Consider the following 22,952-nt stretch of genomic DNA (forward strand, 5'->3'; position numbering starts at 1 on the left):
CTACCACTGATCACTGTTATAAATACATTGATACCAATGTCCACTGCCATGTTAAACTCAAAGCCATTGTCAAACATTGTTCTTAGATTATATGTCATTGTCTCTTGATCATTGACCTACTACTATCATAGTCTCATTAATTATTAGGTCACAGAATGACTGATACTTAGGTTACTACCATATCTAGGGTTATAGTCATAAAAATTAACTTTGCTCGTATAAGGTTATAGTCATATCAAAAGGGTCATTTTAATATCTTCATCCTACTGTCATGACAAATATTCACTGTCTCATGTTTAGGTCACTGTCCATATATTATAATGCGACCATAGAGAATGGCAAACACCAAGTGAGTAGACCATTGTATAAAAGAAAATGAACCTCACAGATATGTGATGCCATACATACCAAACGATGCCACAGATATGATTCTATACAACTGGTGCAATGCTACATATACAGTTATGATGTCACATAATTGATACAATGCCATATATAATTGGTGTGATGCCACATACACAGATATGATATCACACAAATGATACGATGCCATATATAATTGGTGCGATGGCACATATAAAGATAAGGTGTCACATAGCTAATACAATGCCATATATAATTGGTGTGATGCCACATATATAGATATGGTGTCACATAGTTGATACAATGCCATATACACAAATATGGTGCCAAATAACTAGTGTGATGCCACAGAAACTACTTACAGAATATAGCGATCCATTGATAGATGTGAAGTCACTTCACTGTGCGAGTTACAGCAATTACAAATTCAAGCCATAGATCGCTACGAACCACCACAAAAGACACAATATGAGGCAGGGGAATTTATGTGAACCTCTAAGGATGATATTCGAGCCATATCAAAATATCAACAAACTTCAGAAATAACCATATGGATCATATAAAGTATGTCAAGCCTTTTTCTTGATAAGCTAGCCACCCAGATTAGAAGAGAACATGATGATGTATCCGAAAGAGCTCCACGACTCTCTTCTTATACCATTAATAGGGTGCCCAATGAGGCCCTTTATTTGAGGCTGACTTATTAGATTTGGAAGGAATACTTGAATTCAAATCTTCTCACAATAATATTTAATATATATATTTTTCTTGCCCAAATTTGATTTATGTTACATTGAATAATGGAGAGAGAAATGCCAAGCATAATTAATAACAATTTCCTTTTGACAAATTGAATTCTTCCTTTGGGGCACGTTGGGCTTTTTCTTGGGGTCTTAGGGTTTCCCTTTTGTGGAAATTCATCCCAAAGCTACCCAAATTTCAACACAGAGAAGAGAGTAATCATTGATGTTCTTGAGGAGAAGATGGAGAAGAATCACTCCTATGTATCGATTTGGAAAAGTCTCATGTTGTTGGACCATAAAAAAGTAAGTAAGCTCTTTCAAGAAAGGATTAGGACAATCAGAAGGTCCTATTACCCACCAAAACTGGATAACCCATAGGTGAAAAAAATTCTCCTCATTTGACACCAGCCAGCCAGCAGCCCTATAATGGTCTTCGGATAGCATCATGCCAATGTTCTCCACCTATTGCTCCAATTAGTTCTCTCTCCCATCTAGCATTCTTCTTGAAGGAAGGTGGATCATCTAGCTGCAAGTACTCTAATAAAACATTGTACTCATCAAATATATTAGAAAGCGTTCGGTGGTTTTTTTCGTGGAATGGTTTCCACCTAAAAAATTTTGATGTATTGTTCTTGTGATGTGATGTTGATTTATGTTTTGATTTCATGCCAATGGTATTTAATGCTCTATAAATTTAAAATTAACTAATTGAAGTGAAATATTGATTCACCCCCTTCTCAGTATTTCGAATAATTAGTATCAAGCAGAATAATGGCAGACTTTCAACAGTTTTCAAAATGCATATTTGAAATGTGATACATTGGCAGTTTGACAGAAGTTATCCACTAAAATATCATAGAAAACAATCTGTAAGTGGGTCATTTTCCCTGGTATGGGATCCCACATTCTATTCTTCAATCTATTATTTTCAAGGTGGTTGGGTGGTGCAAAGCAGAGAGTGAAGTCTCCCTCAGGTTGGAGCCTGAAAATACTTCAAAGTGGTAGAGTGATGCTAGGGCAAGTTGGAGCTTGCAAGGTGTTGGAGCATCCTTCCAGTTGGAGCTAATAAAACCAGGGTGTTGGAGCATCCTTTTAGGAATTGGAGCTTCATGATAAAATATAATGCTTTTCTAATAGAGTACTAGCAAGTTGGAACGTCTTTTCAGTTGGAGCTAATAAAACATTGTACTCATCAATTATATTAGAAAGCGTTCGGTTATTTTTCTCATGGAATAGTTTCCACCTAAAAATTTCTTATGTATTGTTCTTGTGATGTGATGTTGATTTATGTTTTGATCTGATGCCAATGATATTTAATGCTTTGTAAATTTAAAATTAACTAATTGAAGTGAAATATTGATTCACTCCCTTCTCAGTATTTGCAACAATTGGTATCAGAGCAGGTTCCCTCACACGTAGTCTAACCATTGGAAGGGAGATCATGGATTGCACCAAGAATGGAATTCCACTGTTTAATGGACAAAATTATGCATTTTGGAGTGGAAGGATGAAAACGTATGTGCAAGCTCAAGGATTTGACGTTTGGCACTTTGTAGTAAGTGGGTACACCAAACCTCCTACTCCTCCAATAGATGAAGTCGGTAAGAAAATTTATGAAAGTAATGCAAAAGCTAAGAATGTTATCTTAAGTGGCTTAATAGGTCCAATTTATGTTAAAGTGATGAGTTGAAAATCTACTAAATAAGTTTGGGATAAGCTTCAAAGTATATATGAAGGAGATTAGAAAGCCAAAGAGGCTAAGCTTCGTATTTTCAGAGGGCAATTTGAACAATTGAAAATGAAGGAAGACGAAAATATTGCAACTTACTTCCTCCGTGTAGATGAGATTGTAAATGCTTTGGAAGGTTTGGGAGAACCAGTGGATAGCAAAATAGTTGTTCGAAAGGTACTAAGATCTCTCGGGAGAGATTTGATTCTAAAGTCTTTGTTCTAGAAGAAAGATTAGAGGTAGATAGTGTCATTATGGACGAGTTACATGGAACTCTTACAGCTTACAAAATGGGGATTAAACAAGAAAACCCATCCACAAGAGAAGCAACATTCAAAGAATCAAAGTAGACAAGAAAGAATAAGCAGTAGTCAAAGCCAAGTTCCAGTTGCAGTTGCAACTTAGATTGGGATGAAAAAAATAGCCAATTTCATGAGGAAGCTGAAGAAAGGAACCGACAAGTACAAAGGTAAGCTTCCCTTGAAATGGCTTTAATTGTGGTAGAATTGGTCATTTTGCTTCAAAATGTCCCTATGCAAAGTGTTCAGACAATGATGAAGAAGAAGCTCCTAACAAAAAGAAAAATCAGAAAAAAGAAAAAGAAGCAAGGTAAAGGTGAAATCAGCAAGAAAAATCTCTATTCAAAAGAAGATAATTCTTCATCTGATGATGAAAGTGCCAGCGATAGTGACTTAGAAGTTGAAGGAAGTTGAAGAAGAAGTAGACATAGAAAGAGGATTCGCCAACAATTTAAAAGATCTAAAAATAGAAAGAAAAAATGTAAAGGTGCTGGAAAAGGCGCTGAACGAGCTAAATAACACTCTAAAAATTTTAACAAGAAACCTGAAGAATAAAAAAAGATCATCATCATCCTAAAAGTTCAATTAGAAGAAGCCAGGAGAATTGAAGAAACACTCAAAAAACAGTTGCAAGAAAATGCCAAGATAAAGGAAAGTTTGGAAGCAGAAATAGTCTCTCTAAGAAAGGAGGCACAAAAGAAAAATATCCAACAGAAGTTTGTAAACAACACTAAAATGTTGGATGAAATTATCAGGAATCAAAGGTCATGTTTTTAAAATTGGCAACTAGGGCCAAATTCCACTTTGGACAGCTCATTTGATGGAGATGACGATTGCATGAAATTCCTCTTCTCGAGACGACCAAAATCGACCTAAAGAACATCAAATTTGGACAAGGGAAAATATATTTTTGAATTAAAAGCCCACATGTGCATATTTGATCAAGTTGGCCCTAAAGCAAATTGGTCAACCTTGGAAGGCTATACATACAAGTGACCTCTGCCTCATTTGGACATTATCATGGATCATTCTTCTATTCTCTTTCTTGTTTTTGGCTTGCACAGGTCTGAGGCAGGTTCGTGGAGAAATGGGTTCGCTCGAAGGTGAAATTGCATGGTCCGAAGCTCACATGTATTTTTCTAGGGTTTTGTCTCTCAGTCGCAGGCTTTCCAAAGGACAGATTCGACTAGTCGTTGGCTTGCAGGCTCAAGGGAGCGACTGAAAGCTCCCAGTCGCTCGCATGCCGAATTCCTCCTTGCCACTCAGACCTAAAGTTGTATTTTTTTTTTTGACCGAAGTTTTCGCTCGTTGACCGCAATGTTCAACAGTTGACCGCAAACAGTGACAGTTCATTACAGGCTTCTGAATCAAGGTTTTGAGTATGAGCATGGTTGGGTTCATCTCATGGATATTGTTTAGTTGATTTTTGTTGGATAGTTGTATGGATGAAGATATGGATCATTGTACTCTCTTTTGTTGAATCATTCAATGACAATCTAATAAGAAGAAGAATTTGAAAGGGTTTTCCCCGTAGTGGGTTTTGCCCTGGTCTCTGACCAATCCTAGTGTCTCTATGTGTGAATGTTTTTCTTCTATTGTTCCTTTATGTTCCACTGCATTGATGATGATATTGTTCTTTCTACATAGTTGCATATGTCATTGAATAATGTTATGATGTTGTGGGGTGAATTTAATGTGTAAATGAAGAAATGCAATTATCAAAGCAAAGAACAATATAGCCCTAAGAAAAATTAACACATGTGACAACAAATCTAGGTTAGGATACAGGCCAACCTCTGTTGAAAAGGGATCAAGCTCCAAGACAACAGGTAAATAAGTTGAACAGAAGAGCTATGTAGGTATCATAAAGGACCCTATCAAGAAAGAGGAATGCATGCCCTCAAAAGAGAAGGTTCAGGATTAGTCAAGTAGGAGAACGTGAAATCAGCAACCAGCAATGGAGAAAACTCAAGAAGAAGGTTTTTGGAGAGTTGCACCACCTAGAAGATCCCCCACTCTCAGGTATCAAACCATCTTTCTTAGTGTGTGTTACTCCTGCAACAATTTTGGGCACAAAGTTGTAAATTGTAATGCTTACACTAGAAACAGAAGCAACTATGGAAGTTATTCTAAGAGTGACTATCTTAAAAGGCATCATGAAGATTATAACCAAAACTATAACAACTTTGGATTGTTAAGTAATGAAGTAGAATGTTACAAGTGCAACAATTTTGGACACATAGCAAAGGATTGCAGGTTGATCATTCCTCCAAAGGAGCCAAAGCAAGGGTTCAACAACCCTCCAAAAGAACCTTCAAGAATCTAGAAGAAGAAGGTTGAAAACTATGCAATTGCTTTATGATCCCAAAGCAAAAAAGGTGGATGGTATGTCGACAGTAGTTGTTCAACACACATGACGGGGGATAGAGACAAATTTGTAACCTTGCAAAAAGAAAGGGATGGAACAATTTCGTTTGGAAATGATGGCTCAGCCAAGATTTTAGGAAAGGGTACAATCAAGCTCGAAAGCAAGGATGCCATGGCAGAAAATATTTTGCTCATTGAAAATATGAACCATAACCTACTAAGTGTGAGTCAAATTTTTGACCAAAGGCACACGCCTCTGTTTGACTTAAAGAAATACAAAATAAGAAGGAAAAAAGTAGGTAGATTAGTGGGAATAACATCAAGGACTCCAAATAATATATACATCTTAGATGAAATTGGAAAGGAAAGTTGTTGTTTGGTGAAGGAAGATGAAAGTTGGCTTTGGCACAAGAGAATGGGTCACATGCACTTCGACAATCTGGTCAAAATCAGCAAAAAGGAAGCAGTAAGGGATATGCCAGAAATCTTGAAACCAACAAGCACCATATGTAAGCATTATCGACATGGAAAACAAACAAGGGTTGAATTCAGAACCAAGGAACACTCCACTTCAAGGCCATTGGAATTAGTACACATGATGAGAACTAAAGGATTGGATGGTGAACAATACTTCATGTTGCTTATCAACAATTACACCAGGATGACAGCGATATGTTTCCTAAAGAAAAAGTCAAAAGCATTTGAATGCTTCAGGATTTACAAAGAGATGGTTGAAAATGAGACTGATTTGAAAATCAAGTGCTTAAGATCAGATAATGGAGGAGAATTCACGTCTAAAGAATTTCAACACTTTTGTGAAAAACATGGAATAAAAAGATAATCCATGGCAACCAGGACACATCAGCAAAATGGAGTCGCTGAAAGAAAGAAAAAAACGGTAGAGGAAATGGCTAAAACCATGTTGAATGACTCCAAACTAAGTAATATCTTTTGGGGTTGAAAATGAGACTGATTTGAAAATCAAGTGCTTAAGATCAGATAATGGAGGAGAATTCACGTCTAAAGAATTCCAACACTTTTGTGAAAATCATGGAATAAAAAGATAATCCACGGCAACCAGGACACCTCAGCAAAATGGAGTCGCTGAAAGAAAGAAAAAAACGGTAGAGGAAATGGCTAAAACTATGTTAAATGACTCCAAACTAAGTAATATCTTTTGGGTACAAGCAGTGGAAATAGTCGTTCATATTCTCAACAGAGGAATGCTCAGAAGTAAGAACAACAAGACTCCATCTAAACTATGGAGAGGGAGACTTGTAAAATTCAAGCACTTTAGAGTCTTTGGAAGCAAATGCTATATAAAAAGGGAAGATAAAAATATTGGAAAACTTGACTCTCGGGTAGATGAAGGTATACTTGTTGGATACTCAAGCAAAAGTAAGGTATACAAATGCTATAATCTAAGACTCAACAAGATAGTGGAAAGCATAAATGTAACAGTTGATGAAATGCATGGGAAAAAGACAAAGCAGGGAAGCACATCTTCAAAGGAGCAAGAAATAGAAGAACCAGAGCAAGAAGAAAGAATAAAAGAAGAAGAACAATTAGAAGAAGAGCCAATTGTCAACCAGGAAGAAACAGAACATAATCAGTAGGCACATACTAAAGCACCTAAATCATGGCATTAGAAGAATCATTCATCAAAGTAGATCATTGGAAATATGAATGCAGGAATAGAAAACAAAAGAAGACAATAGGTGCACATGCCAGAACAAGGACATCTTGCACTGCTATCCACAATTGAGCCTAGCAGCTTTGAAGAAGCTAGCCATGATGAACACTAGATCAAAGCCATGGAAGAAGAACTGGATCAGATTGAAAAGAATGAAACATGGGAATTGGTTCCAAGACCTAGGGACAAAAATGTCATTGGCACAAAATGGGTCTTCAGGAACAATTTGAACGAAGATGGACAAGTTACCAGGAACAAGGCAAGACTGGTATGTACAGGATATGCGCAAGTTGAAGGGATAGATTTTGAAGAAACATTTGCACTTGTTGCCAGGATGGAAACAATTAGAATGTTCTTGGCCTATCCTTGCTCGAGAAGGATTAAGGTGTACTAGTTGGACGTAAAATCAGCCTTTCTAAATGTAGAGTTGGAAGAAGAATTCTACACAGAGAAGTTTGAAGGATTTCTGCTAATGGAAAAAGAAGTCTATATATGTAGAATGAAGAAAGCTCTATACGGTCTTAAGCAAGCTCCTAGAGCCTAGTATGCATGACTGCACAGGTATTTACAACAAGGATTCAAAAAGGGAAGTGTCGATAGCAATCCATCTATAAAGGTTGAACAACATAGCTTGACTACCATTGAAGTATATGTGGATGACATCATCTTTGGAAGCAACGATGACAGGTTGAGTAAGAAGTTTGTCGAAGATATGCAAAGTGAGTTTGAGATGTTCTTACTTGGAGAATTGACCTTCTTCTTGGGACTCTAGATATCTTAGGAAGATGATGGCATATTCAATTCTCAAACCAAATACATCAAGGAAATGATGAAGAAATTTTTAATGGAAGACTGTAAACCTATTAGCACTCCCATGACGGTCGATTGCAAGTTAAGAAAGGATGATAAATCAAAGGAAATAGACCAGAGGTTCTATAGATCAATGATTGGAAGCCTATTGTATGTGACAGATTCGAGACTAGATGTGATGTAGGTAGTTGGACAAGTGGCAAGATTCCAAGCAGCACCAAAAGAATCTCATGTTATCACAATGAAAAGGATCTTCATATATCTTAAAGGAACAACAAATTTGGGTTGTGGTATCCAAAAGGGAATAAGTTGACTATGACAACCTATACAAATGCAGCTTGGGCAGGTAGTGTTGATGAGCAAAAAAGCACTAGTGGAGCAGCCTTCTACTTGCGTGATTGTATCGTATCATGATTGAGCAAGAATAAATCTTCAATATCCTTGTCCACAGCAAAAGTAGAATATATAACAACAGTAGCATGTTGTACTCAGGTCCTCTGGATGAAGCAAACTCTACAAGATATTCAAGTGAAGTATGATGAGCCCATTCTAATATTTTGTGACAACACCAGCGCCATAAGTCTCTCCATGAATCATGTCACATATTCAAAAAGCAAACACATTCCTATCAAATACCACTTTATTCAGGAACAAGTTGCAGAGAAGAATATCAAGGTAGAGTACATTGGGACAAAGGAACAAATAGTTGACATCTTCACCAAGCCTCTACCACGAGAGACATTTGAGTATCTTCGACAGAAGTTTGGGGTGCTTCTACGTTCCCATTGATATACATTTCATCAAGCCAAGCAAACAGGGGGAGAAAGGCATATTACAAGAAGACAAAGGACGATATCTTGTCAAGGGGAGACACCCTTTGACATTGATGTCAAAGGGGGAGAGAAAACAGGAGAGGACGATTAGAAGCATGGAGATAGGGGTAGAAACAATCGCAAGGGGAGCACGTGTGTTCCCATCAATGCCAAAAGGGGAGATTGTTGGAAATTGGTTGTCATTGATGTCAACCCAAGTAGAAGCCAGATGAAGCCTCGCATTTGTTGAAGTAAATGGATAGGAGGAATGTGAAATTGTTAGTAATATCATCATCAGTTGGTTGTTCTCATCTTGTCGATTCTAATAATAGGTGTCACACCACATAACTCCTCATGGTTGAGGAGATATGCCTTGTCAAAGTTGGAGCCCCATAATGTGGTCAAGGTGCCCCAAAAATGAGAAGCTAAAGGCAACCCCTTGAATTGTCAAATATTGACATTTATGTTCAAGAAAAATTGATTAATTGTGAGGGTCGTATCAGCCCTCCAAATGAGGAGTTTTCTAGCCCAAATCAGCTTCCAAAGGAGGATCTCGACGACCACTTAAAAGTAATTTTATTTGTGAAAATAATTCCAGAATTGGAGATCAGGTCAGATCATTAAAATATTGAATTTATCCTTTTAAATTTTGCAATTATTGAGGTCAGTTCCATGGCTTACTGGGCTAGTCAGCCCCTCTAGAAGCCCCCTCATTATGTATAAATAAGAAGGCTCAGTTCCTCTTCAAATCATCAATCTAACGCATTATCTTTTGGAAACTTTGTCTGATCTATGTAAGACCAAGGACTGTCATGCCAATCTGAAGAGAAGGTCAAATTATCAATGGTTATTGGGTTTATTGTTTTATCTTTTTATGGTGGTTCTTCGTTGGTTAAAGGTTACAATTTTGTGATCATTTTTTCTTGTTCAACAGGCCTAATATCAACCTTCCCGAGGCCCTGTCTGAGGCACCTCGCTGAGGGTATTAGGCTGCCTCTGAGGCCAAATTTTGGACCTCTAAAGCAGGGCTCCTAAGTCCCATCTCATCCCTCCTATGACACTCCTCAGATGCTTTTAGACCTTTGTTGAAGACCAAGTGGAGTTGCATTGGAGTTTGAGTCAGTTGTTATTCGTTCACTGAGATTGAGGTCATTTATTGAGGCAGTTTGAATGTTAGTCTGAGGCTCTATTGGTCCTAATCCAAAAGTTTCCTATAGCTTTTTTAGGCATCTTCTTGAGACATTATTCAATCCTTTTAAAGGATGTCCTGTAGTTGTTCAACAGGCCTAATATCAACCTTCCTGAGGCCCTGTTTGAGGCACCTCGCTAAGGGTATTAGGCTGCCTCTGAGGCCAAATTTTGGACCTCTAAAGCAGGGCTCCTAAGTCCCATCTCATCCCTCCTATGACACTCTTCAGATGCTTTTAGACCTTTTTTGAAGACCAAGTGGAGTTGCATTGGAGTTTGAGTCAGTTGTTATTCGTTCGCTGAGGTTGAGGTCATTTATTGAGGCAGTTTGAATGTTAGTCTGAGGCTCTATTGGTCCTAATCCAAAAGTTTCCTATAGCTTTTTTAGGCATCTTCTTGAGACATTATTCAATCCTTTTAAAGCCTGTCCTGTAGCAGATTTCGGCATCCCTTTTTGACTGGTTTTTTGTTTTTCCACGGCACTGGAGAATCTAGGTTAGGGTCATAGAATCTCTGACACTACCAACTCAAATTCCACAACAAACTACTTTGCACAGCAGAACAAATACAACATTAAATCAACACGTGCACAAATAGACAACTTTTTAGAATTTTTCAATAACCAAACTTCGTTATATTATCAATTTATAATACAATAGTCTATGGCTCCCATACCAAGGATCATGGCCCTCATACAATCACTGATACAAGAATACAAACTAGGGTTTGGTGTCAACAACTATGACAACCAATCTACCCTGAACAAGATACAACTGACCTACTAGTTGATGTAATGCACCATCAGAGCTTCACTTAGTCGTACCCTGAACACATCTGTTGGTCCTTCTGCTCCCAATTTGTAGCTCTGCCTCTATCAATGGATCTTTCTCCTTTAGGTCACCGAACACGGCTCCAATTCGCCCTCTAGTTGACCATTAGCCGTCAAAAAATCAACACATAGGGTCTTTCTGCGAGTTGTTCACAACTCTGTTTGTGAACTCCTAAACTGCCCATTGTTGCTCCTCAATTCTTTAGAACTTCTTCCCACTATTGCCTTCTTGTGCTACTCCAATGAGGCAAACTTAAGGCATGGAGGATTGCCCGCTATGATTGTCAAACGTCCTTCTCAACTGTCAACTTAGGGTTGAATCACTGCTCTCTTGGCTGCCTTCTTTTGGTCCTCCAAAGATCAGTACCTGAGCATCAACCTTTTGTCTCTTCTAGCAGACCTGTAGTCCTTCAAGATCTGCACTTAGGGCTCAACAGAACACCTACTTTCTGCCCTCCAAACAGTCGCAAGGTGTCCTTCAAACCTATCCTAAACTAGGACCACAATCCTACACCTTCCCTCCTTGAAGACATCCACATCTGCTCTCCAAAACACCTAAGATCTGAGCAAGACTTCTCTTTGGCTCTACAATCATGAATTCTTGCAATCACACTATGAATTCCTATAATCACGAATTCCTACAATCACACACAAATTCATGTAATCATGAATTCTTGCAATCACACGCAAATTCCTATAATTTTGAATTCCTGCAATCACATACGAATTCCTACAATCACACTGTGAATTCCTATAATTGCGAATTCTTGCAATCACACGTGAATTCTTGTAACCGCAAATTCCTGCAATCACATGTGAATTCCTACAATACAACGCGAATTCTTGTAATCATGAATTCTTGCAATCACACGTGAATTCTTGTAATCGTGAATTCCTTTGCCTGGCTTCACATGAGAAAGAAGTGTGATGATTGGATGCACAAATGGGGCTCCTCTCCATATTGATATGCTTCCTTAGGTTTAATGTCCAACCCTTCCAAAGGGTCTCTTCAAGTGAGCCCGACTTGATTCTTTAGGACGATTAGCCCACACAAACATATAACAATTAATGTCTCACAATCTACATGGGCTCTCTTGGGGCTTGGAGTGACCCCTTGCTCCTCTAAGGGTGCTCTTCTATCTCCAAGTACCATGTCATCAAAATTCTTCTTGGTTTCACACCCACAAGCTTGGGTGCAAAGCCCACATCTTGGGTTCTTAGCCCACAAGACCCTTTTGTAGTGCCAATTCCTCCACAACCCTGTCCCCTAGGGTTTGGAGTACCTCCCAAACTACTAATCTCAACAAGGTTTTGTGGATATTTTTGACCTAATTTTTGGTCCCACTGCAGCTAGGCTAGCGCTCAGTATAAGGGTGACTTTTGGGCATGCTAAAAAGTATTTTGTAACCCAAGCCAAGGTTTCTTTATGAGTAAATTAAAGTGTTTCCAATCAAGAAAAGAAGGCTTGTTTTGGCTAGGAAAGGAGGTTGCGCGTCTAAGACCATGGAGAAAGGTTTGTTAGAGCTTAAAGCTATATTTAAAGTTTGTTTTAAGGGCAGTGTTTGACACAGCAACCTAATACTTGTCAAGGACAAAAGCTAAAGCAGAAGTAACAGGTGTCTGACCATAGTCAAAGGCCCAAGTCAGACTTGTATTGAGGCTTGTCGAGTAGCTATTTGAAGGAGAGGTTAAGACCACTTTCAAAGGAAAATCACTCGTCAAATTCTGAAGCAAGCAAAGGTAGAAAAGGCACAACAGTCTTATGTTGACCTTTTCATGAAATCTACAGTATGATCCAAAATATTATCCTAGTTAATTGTTCAACCTACATTTGAAACAATTAAGACAAGAATTTGGACAAAAGAATAATAGCAGAGTTTTAGCAATTTTCAAAAGGAAAATTTGAAGTGTGATACATTGACAGTTTGATAGAAGTTGTTGACTAAAATATCACTCAAACAATCTTTGATCTGAACATGTATTGATAGATATTAATAGGATTTTGTATATCATTGTAAGTGGGTCATTGTCCCTGGTACGGGAGCCCGCATTTTATTATTCAATCTATTATTTTCAAGGTGGTTGGGTGGTGCAAGGCGATGAGTGAAGTCTCCCTTAGGTTGGAGCCTGAAAATACTTCAGGGTGGCAGGGTGGTGCTAGGGCAAGTTGGAGCTTGCAGAATGTTGGAGCATCCATACAGTTGGAGCTGATAAAACTAGGGTGTTGGAGCATCCTTCCAGTTGGAGTTGATAAAACCACAAAATGCTTTTCTAATAGAGTACTAGGAAATTGGAACTTCCCTTCAATTGGAGCTGATAAAATATTGTACTCATCAACTATATTAGAAAACGTTCGGTGGTTTTTCTCCTCGAAGGGTTTCCACCTAAAAATTTCTTATGTATTGTTCATGTGATGTGATGTGATGTGATGTTGATTTATGTTTTGATTTGATGCCAATCATATTTAAAGCTCTATAAATTTAAAATTAACTAATTGAAGTAAAATACTAATTCACCCCCTGTCTCAGTATTTCCAACAATTAGACCATATGGGTGCCCCGAGCATTCCCACGAGTCAAGGTGAACCATGACCTCTGAGGGTGCAGCACCAGCTTGTTTCCCCCACTATGGCATGACCAACTTGCAAGTACTTCACCTGGAATATGCCTCTTTTTTGTACTTATTATGTGTTTAGTTAATTCTTGTAGTGGAAATACAAGTAACCAAAATCATATGTACCACATCACAATTAACATCTAGTCATTCAATTGTGCATCATATATAACTCATCCATATAACCATGTAACATCACACAAACATATGGGGTGGACGGTCGTAACCTCCAAATGTTTTATAAGTGCTTCAATTATAAACTTTTATATAGAATGCTTTTGTTACAACAATATGGAGAAGGCTCAAGTCACTCCCCTACCCAACCTCTCCAAGAAACAACACAAAACCAACCCTCAAAAGATACTCAAGTCACCCCTAAGGTGAGTCTTACCCAATCTATCCACTTGTCAGGTGGCAAGCCAAACCCACAGACATGTAACCTTGGACTTGTGCTGTAGAAATTTGATAGACATTGCAACTGCTCAAGATTTCAAACTGAAAAACAAGAGACATAATTCTACTCATTGATTTGTGGATTGGAAATCATAATTTAGAACAACATGCATAGACATGCAACAAGCAAAACCACAGGTACACAATGATTTCTATGGGAACCCAACTGGGAAAACCCTCAAGCTTTTTTGCATAAATCAGTTGAACAGAGAAACTATTACAATTGCTTGCTCCAACTCTGAGCACAACTTACAAAAGAATAATTGTTCTCTCTGCTGAATGACAAACTCTGGCCAACACTTAGCCAATTATTTGCTCCTCCAACCTCCTATTTCCTTACGCAATTCCTGAGTAAATTAAGATAGGAATTTCCTCCTATTTTCTTGCGCAATTCCCAAGGATTGATCTATGACTCATGCAACACCTATTCACTCAAACTAGTCTACAATTGATGTTACACTACCTTGTCATCTCCACTTCAGCTAAGGAATTTGAATTCCTTGCATGCATTAGCTATTTTGGGCTTAATTAATCAGTTAACTGACAGATCTCTGAGTTAGACTGTTGTCCCACTGCACAACTGACCTTCAACTAACTCTATCAATAGTTAGAGGTCAGTTAACTGAATACAACTGAAAATAACTGAACTATATTGCTAAAATTTAGTAATCACACATGCATAACTGAACTCCAAGCCCTCTAACTCGAATTTACTGAGCTAACTAAGTGACAAGAGCCATGTCACACTAGTTAACTGCCTCCAAGTTGTCCTGCTGATGTGGAAATTTGATTTACTCAATTTGACTAAGGCTAAAGTCAAATTGAGCCTTTCGCACTACATTTTTTAACATGTGAAAAACTTGCACTTGGCTCGAACCTGCTTCCCAAGCTCCATTCGGACCTATGACACTCTTCACTAGCCTTGTCATAAAGTTATGAGTCATACGACACTCATTTTAGTCCACCATCTTGCTCTTCAGTTATATGCGTCTTGGTCATGTGGTCCCATATTTCGGTATTGTGCAAAGTGGGGCATCTACTCATGGCGCACTCGTCTCTTGTCTCAGTCCACTGTGAGGTGCACTCATTTTGTTGGTGCTCAACTCATCTCATCAATGCCCAACATATCTCGTCGGTGCCTGACTCACACAATGGTGAGCTCATCTCGACTATAGGCAAAAACACCCAAATGTTGCATAAACATCACATTTCTTGCAATCGGTAACTCACCACGCTGTCCATCTCAATGTCGTCCTAGGCACGTGTGTGCAATCATCCTAAGGGCCTAACAGTATGCCTTCTATCTCAACCTACCATCTTATCACAACATTCATTATATGGTTTATGTTAGCAACATCAAATAATATTTTTCAAACACAAGGTACAAGTTGTGCACCTACAAGATATTATTCCATATTTCCAACCTCCCCTTCCAGAAGACATGGTGCTACATAACAAGACAAGGAACACCAAAAATAGATAGACTGCAATACATCTAGTCTATCGAAAGACAAGCATGTCTTCCCAGGCTAAGTTTATCTTACAATACACATTTGAGTAGTGGCTTCCCTATTTATAAAAAAAACTGAGGACAATTTCATGTTAACCAAGGATTCTACGGTAAGCACTTTGAGTTCTCTTCATGAATTGTATTGTAGATCTTAAGTGTGTGATTTTGCAGTTTGTCATGTAGTGATCTGTCCTTAATTAGATGCTCTATAGAAGTTGACATCTGGTGTTTTGTTATTCTTACATCTATATGGCACCTTAGATTTGTAGCTTGCTTAGAGACTCTTGACGGTAACTTATAGTGTCATTCTTCGAAGAGAGGCCTTCATGTGTAAAGTCTCTTTGTCCTTTCAAGAAAGTGCACATTTCTGTTTCAAGTGTACATGCAAGCCTAAAGTTAATGAAAATATCATCTTGCATTTTTTTAGCAAGTTTTTCTCCTTTACACTCCACAATATATATTTTAGATTTACTCATATTGCTCCATTTTTGGCCCTTATCACTTAGTGAATAATGTAGAACTTAGTGAATAATGTAGACAAATATTCACTGCCATTGTCACACCTAAGTTTCCTAAGAGATTTCCCTATCGAATTCTCAGCCAAAGCTGGGAGTATTTTTAATGAATCTAAAACTTCTCATTTATTCTTAACAAAAGCAATTGGAATTATGTTAGATGCATCGTCAATGTATGTAACAAAGTACATTACACCACCATGTTATACAGTTTGCAGTGGTTGACATATGTGGCTCTTTGTGTGATTCAGTTCAAAAATTCTTTAAAAAGATCATGGTATCTTTAAGAAATTGTCCTAGTGATGTTTCCCATACAATTAATTTTCACACAACTGCGAAATTTCTGATGAATCCACATCCCACACGTAACCAAGTTTCTCCCCCTCATCTCTGCTACTTGCCCAGTCTACACTGCACAACTTCACTTTACGTAACCAACTTGTTGAGACTAGCATGAACTTTTATGGGAACATAATTACAGTGATAAGTATGTACAAGTATGTAAAAGGTATTTTATTGTGTTCCTTATACAACTCGTTGTCGCCAAGCATATGCTACAACACAAATATCAGTATTAAACTCAATTTTAAATCCAAAATCTACAAATTGTTCTTAAAGAAAGTATTTTTCAAGCTTAGGCACATGCAGCACAGCATTAATTCTCTTACAAGCCTTACTTGAAACTTAAACCATTATGGGGCCTGTCCCTACAACCCTATTGAGGGATGATCCCTATTGCTTCCATCATCCCTCAAGAAAGCATACTTGCATTGGCGAGAGGTATCATATGTCAGAAACCACTCTCCATCAAGAAGATATGCTTTGTAACACTCGAATCCAAGAACAGAGTTTGTCCTCTTCCCACTAAAGTTGACACGTCTACCATAAATAGTATCTCATCTTTATTACACAACACACTATTTATCCACAACTTCCTTTTCTTCTTCTCATCTAAAATCCTCTGCCTACACTTACTGTAAAGTTATTCAACTCTCTGTAGTGGCACATATTCAGATTTTGAAATGTAGACCAAAACTACTTTATACTCCTCTGAGAATTCATCATAAGAAATTCTAACACACCGAATTTAGACTAGAGTTGGAAAAGCATCCTTGGAAAATTTTAATTTGGAAGACGTGCACCTAGAATAAGAAAAGTATTGACAATTAAACAAACAAAATGCCTTAGTAATATAAACAAAGCTTTGGAGTGAAAATTACCAAGAGAACAGTTACCATACATGCTAAGTTTGTAACTAAACCTTTGAAATAATTGTGGAAAGTTCTTGTCCACTCAGAGAAACCAGGAGTTGCAAAAACATGACAAAACACGGTGTGTTTATATACCTAGGAGAAATGATGATTCCATAAACAACGTAACCATGTAAGGCTCCTTTGTCAATGAATAAAACTCCCTTTTATAATCGATATAAATATATAGCTGCATGTGCAGCTATTTAAAGACACTGCACTAACAATCTATTAACATGAGAAATGAATACAACATTGTGATATGGTTTGAAAATGACTGAATAAATTCAAATAGGCATCTCCAGCCAAATACCTTCAATAGAGATTACACTGAATAAATGTTGTCAGCTGCCACAACAAAGCTAGTGGTAAATGGAGAGAATCAATTGGTCGTTAGAGCTTCAAAAGGTTTACAAAGAAACTGCTCTTAATTCTCCCAATAAACTTGCAGCAGACAGATTGGACTCCACATGCATTGAGCTTGCCTAAAGTCTCAATGTTTAGTATAGGGATGTTCAAAGTTATTTAAGATAATATGGAAGGGGAAAAATGTATTGTTTGTCGCTCTCCTTTCCCGTCACACATTACAACAAGTGCAAAGACATAAGTAGTTATTGAAGAGTCAATAAAGAAGTCCGTCAAAAGAAGCAAATCAGATATCAATAAGTGAACACGGGACTTCATTCTAAGTTTCCATTTTTTTTTCAATGAAAATACATATGGAAAGGAAAATAAACTAGGTAATTAGGAATGTGGATCAAGCAACCCGAATTTTGTTTGATAGGGTTCCGTCTGTAAATGAAGTCACATGAAGCAATCCAATCATCTTTTCAATGTCCATAGATTCTTAACCAAGTTAGCATCCTTGGTTCTATCCAATTCAGCGAAAGCCCAATTAAGGTCATAAATATTCTCTTATTTAGATCTGACTTCCATAATAAGGCTATTGGTATACTTCAAGTATTGTCATGTAAATGTACATCTCCACTCCGTTCCTTCAGTAACAGCAAAAAAGTTCGACTGAATAGTTGACATCTTGAAATCATATCAAATAAGAGCCAAACAAAGCTTCCAATTCTGAGAAGTACCCAGTTTTATTATTAACCAACTAGAGGCCTATGAATGTTTTGGCTCCCTGTGGTTGATCTATTCATAGAATACATTTTTACAAGACGTGAACATCTGACATTAGGGCTGAGAAATGACTCTTTTCAACTCTTTTATATTTTCATCGCTGGTAATATGCAATTCAATACGGAGGTTGGTCAGCAAGCAATGATCTTTCAGGCTTAAGGAAGTCGGATTCTGAGCATAAAGGACCTTTAACACAGAACGATATACCTGTAAATCCATCTCATGTGTTTTTGTCCTTTGCTCCATGACTTCTGCTGGATTGCTATGCTTAAACCGTTTGACATTATTGCATTTTCCATTTTGAATGTCACTGAATGTTCTATCTCTTCTGTCATCATGGACATATAGTCTTTTGAGTCCTTTCAAATGAGGGGCAAGCAAATTACTTCTCTGAGACACGGCTTCAACACTCTTTAATCCATTTTCATGATTAGAAAACTTGGGCGTTCTTGAATCTTTGACAACTTCCTTAGCATTGAGAAAATTTGAGCATTCTTTCAGTGTTATCCTCGTTCCTATCAAGCTACATTGTCTTCTCTGCTTGTTTACTTCTTGTTCAGGATGCTGTTGGGATTGCACATCAGTTTGCATATCTCCAGGAGATGATGCTACAGAAGTTTGCTCACTGTTTTGAACCATGGGACAATTTCCATCATAGATGACATCACCCGATTGCTACAAGAAAGAGAAATAATACATTAGCCATTCTATCATGGAAGGACTAAAAGTCTTCCCAAGTTCACTATGAAACATAATAATACAAAGTTTTCAGACAAAACTCCTAAAACTAGGAAAAAAAATTAGTGGGTTAAAATTCTGTAATTCAATTATCCATCCCTCATACATTCTCTCTCCTACATTGTAAAAATTATTAAAGTGAATTACATTAATCTTACAGGGCAAGGATTAATGTTTACACACAAGCAGGGATGTGAAAATATAAACCCATCTGCAATGTAGTAAGCTTAACCAACCCTACTTGTATAGTGCATGCAGATAGATACAACGATGTATAGTGCATGCAGATGGATACAACGAAGTTTCAGATCTGTACGAATGGACAATAATACTATCATCTTTTAGAGCCCTAATTTAACTCCAAACAAAAAAGTATTAGAGATTTCAAAATTTTCCAAAAGTTTTGAAATTTGCTCTGGAAATGTAAATGGGCATTGATTTTAATTTTTACATGCTAAAACTTAAGGTTCAAACCTAACTTTTCACTTCATGATCATTAGGCATGGAAACAGTCTACACCAGTTCATTCATGCAATAGATGATGTGTTGGACCTCCCAATTGCACAATAAGTATGAGGTTATGGTTTGAACCCTAAATTCGATAAACTAAGAAAAAAACAAAAATTTAAACTCTTTAATCACCTCCTCTTTAAAACAATTTCTTGGAAATTATTAAATGTAAGAGCTCATTCATGTCATGGATAAATGAATCTCAAATCTGTATAAATGGACAACATCCCTATCATTTTTAACCCTAATTCAACTTCGAACAAGAGTTTTTATATTTTAGAGATTTCAAGGTTTTTGGATTTCCAACCTAAGTTGGAAAAACAAATGATTGTTGATTTTGATTTTGACTTAGTCAAACTCAGTATTCAAATGTAACTCCGCACTCCATATTTATTAGACACGGAAAAGTTATACCAGTTTATTCATTGCAATCATAATGAGTGCACCAGATAATGTACTCAACCTTGCCCAGCCGCCAGGGTGCGCATGTTCACCAGGGAACCCATTGCTGATGCGTCCGTGCCCACCGTGCCCTTGAGCACGTCACAGGTTCAAACCTTAATTTACTCACGTACCAAGAGGGGCTGTGCGGTTGCACCTGGAGGATATGGTGGCAGCAGACAGGAATCTACCCAATATCACCAAGACGGCCCAGCTACCGATTCCGCCGGAATATAAAAAAAAAAAATAATACAATAATAATAATGTACTCAATCTAGTCCCATTAAATCTGCCCCATTATGCTTTGAATCCTAGGTTTACAAAATTACTTATGAACAAAGAGTACGAACGATATTGAATACGCAGACTCTTTTAATCATTCTCTTTTAAAATAATTTTTCAAACACAATTAAGAGAGTAAATATAAAGTCCATTAATTAACCTCTATTATATATGGAAGAACAACTTCTTTTTGTATGAATTTGGCTACAAACAAAGTAATAACTCTAACTGGAACTCAATATTCTATGAAATCCATGAAATTTATTACCATTCAATTACTCTAACTGGAACTCCATATTATATGAAGAACATCACTGATAAATTGAAATTAATAACAAACAAACAAAAAGAAAAAATGAAAAAAAAAAAATAGAATTGCAGTAAAAGTGTTACCTGTGAGTATAACAGAGACCATCTTCTTTTGGACCATAGTTTAGCATCGCGTAGTTGGGAGAGAGAAAATTCGTTATAGAGGCCAGTGTGAGGATTATGGATTAAGAAATACTTCGCCGCGTGCAAGACTCGGATGACAGTGCCCAGCCACCAGCAACCTTTGTCATAAAATTCAACTACATCCCCAACAGAGTAAGAATGTTTCTCTGAGAAAGAGGGAGGAATGGGCCTCACTTGGGTGGCTGACACATCTTCTTCTGTCAACGGTTGTCCGTTGTCAGAGAGGAGTTCAAAATTGTCAGGGTCGTAACGTATCTTGTAACGACGCCCTCGCCCAGGTGGCACATATACAGCCATGATCACTCCTTCCAGCCAAGCACTGCGATACCTATCCTCATTACTCCGTACCTCCACTCTCATCCCCAACATCAACCTGTTCAACATCCTTAATGCACCCGCTGCAACCTGCAATCCAACAACTGCCAAACCGCATTCGTTTGCTACGAGGACAGTGGTCGGTTGGGACTGGGGTTAGGGGGTCGTGCCTTAAAATGGAATAAATATAATTGAGAAAGAAAAAAAATGGTATATCATGGGCTTCCTCTGGGTGGGGTACATATAAATAAAAGGCAGCAATACCAAGAGGGGTCGCGTGTTTAACTGTGCAGCAGTGCATTCCTATTTAGAGAGGTACAAGACCCCCATAATTGCAAGCATATGGTGATGACAAGCTGGCCAGGTAGATTGTAGGTGCTCTTTTGGTCCCGTTGGGTTTCTTTTTTAAACAGTTGGATTGGAAAAATTAAAAATAAATAAATTGTATTTTATGAAAAATGAATATGTAGGGTATTTATGTGTAATTATATTAAAACTCATTTAAATAAAAAAAATTATAGAATTTGTATATTAGTGTTTTTGTTTTTTTGTTTATTTAATAAATTTATTAAAATAGATTTATATTAATTATATTGATGGTCACATATTTACAAATATGTGATAAATGATTAATATTATGTAATTTACATAATTCAAGTTATAATTTTATGTTTTGTTTTTATTTAGAAATTAATTTATTATTCTTTTATGATGTTAAAATTTTTAATTATTTTATGATTAATGACATATTTAGGTGTATTTTTTTTTTTAACTGAAACGGTTGTGGTGAAACGGTTGTGTTTTATTAAAAATTCCACGTTGGGCAAAGCCTAATCAACCATATTACAATTCATGGATTTTACATGAGCTCCTCTCCCGGTTAAGGGATAATTGTCGTTTTCAAAGCACCTGCGTTTATGCTGATCATTCCACTTTGTTGAGTGCATCCTGTGTTTGCCAATCTGTCCGCTTCCTTGTTTAGATCTCTGAGTATGTGAAATGTTTGCACCGAGGAGAAGTCCTTCAGGATTCTGCTCACTCTTGAGAGCTGTTTGTCTAACGCTGGATCCTTAAACCGTTTCTTTCTTATTAATGACTTTATCAGCAATTTTGAATCCCCAAAAATAAGGATTTCTCTTTGGCTTTCTTTTCTAGCTAATTGGCAAGCTTTTAAGAGACTAAGAACTTCAGCCTGATTGTTGGTTTTCGTTCCTAGTCCCCAACTGAAAACTTCTTTCTCCCCGTTCGGATAGAAGATTACCCCTCCTGCTCCTGATATGCCTGGATTGCCTTTTGAGGCACCGTCAAAGAAGATAGTGCACTTGCCCTGGGATTTCCACCACTGCTGAAATCTATCCTCGGATTCTCGAATCTGCCATCTTTCCTTATGGGTTGGCCGAGTGATTGCTAAAGGTCTGGTATTGTAAGAGAAGTCATCCAGCCATGCCCTTTCCTCTGTTTGAAGGGAGTTGTCATCTTTGACTGAAGAATGGTTCAGGGTTTCTAAAAGGAGCTTCTTTGCCTGTTCTGCCACTTTTTCTGCTGGTATTTCATTTTGGTTGAAGATGATTTCGTTCCGAGCTAGCCATAGCTTCCAGCATACATATTTTGGGGCAGCAATCCATACCTTATACCATAGAGATTTGCCAGCGATATTGTGAGAATAATTGGCTTTCCAAGTGGAGAACATATCTGCAATCGAACAGTGAGCTGAGGGTCTCAGATTTAGTCCGGTCAGAAAGATAGACCAGGCCTTCTTAGCATACTCACAATTAATAAACATATGATCTGAAGTTTCCAGTGCGTTTTTGCATAGAACACATCGATGGGGGCCTACTATGTTCCTCTTACACAGGTTTTCTCCGGTCAGGATTTTGTTGTGGAACAGAGTCCAGAAGAAGAAAT

The 22,952-nt window shown here is 37.6% G+C and overlaps 1 protein-coding gene across 2 annotated transcripts in view; it reads right to left on the reverse strand.

The window, feature by feature from the left end:
* Window positions 1-21,329, reverse strand: part of LOC149192092 (uncharacterized) — a 111,482-nt gene extending 90,153 nt beyond the window's left edge. The window contains exons 1-2 of one of the 2 annotated variants that reach the window (XM_089406306.1): window positions 20,673-21,327; window positions 18,516-18,983 (exon numbers count right to left, since the gene is read on the reverse strand). In XM_089406306.1, the coding sequence (XP_089262432.1) occupies window positions 18,516-18,983; window positions 20,673-21,116 (912 nt within the window). In that variant the 5' untranslated portion in view covers window positions 21,117-21,327. Of the gene's footprint in view, window positions 1-17,458; window positions 18,984-20,672 lie in introns of those variants that run through there. The other variant, XM_089406305.1, reaches the window with a different exon arrangement.
* Between the last annotated feature and the right edge of the window lie 1,623 nt (window positions 21,330-22,952).

This window comes from Pinus tabuliformis, chromosome 2_2 (genome assembly GCF_031772625.1).
Source record: "Pinus tabuliformis cultivar Carrire ecotype Pingquan chromosome 2_2, CPIR1, whole genome shotgun sequence".
NCBI lineage: Eukaryota > Viridiplantae > Streptophyta > Pinopsida > Pinales > Pinaceae > Pinus > Pinus tabuliformis.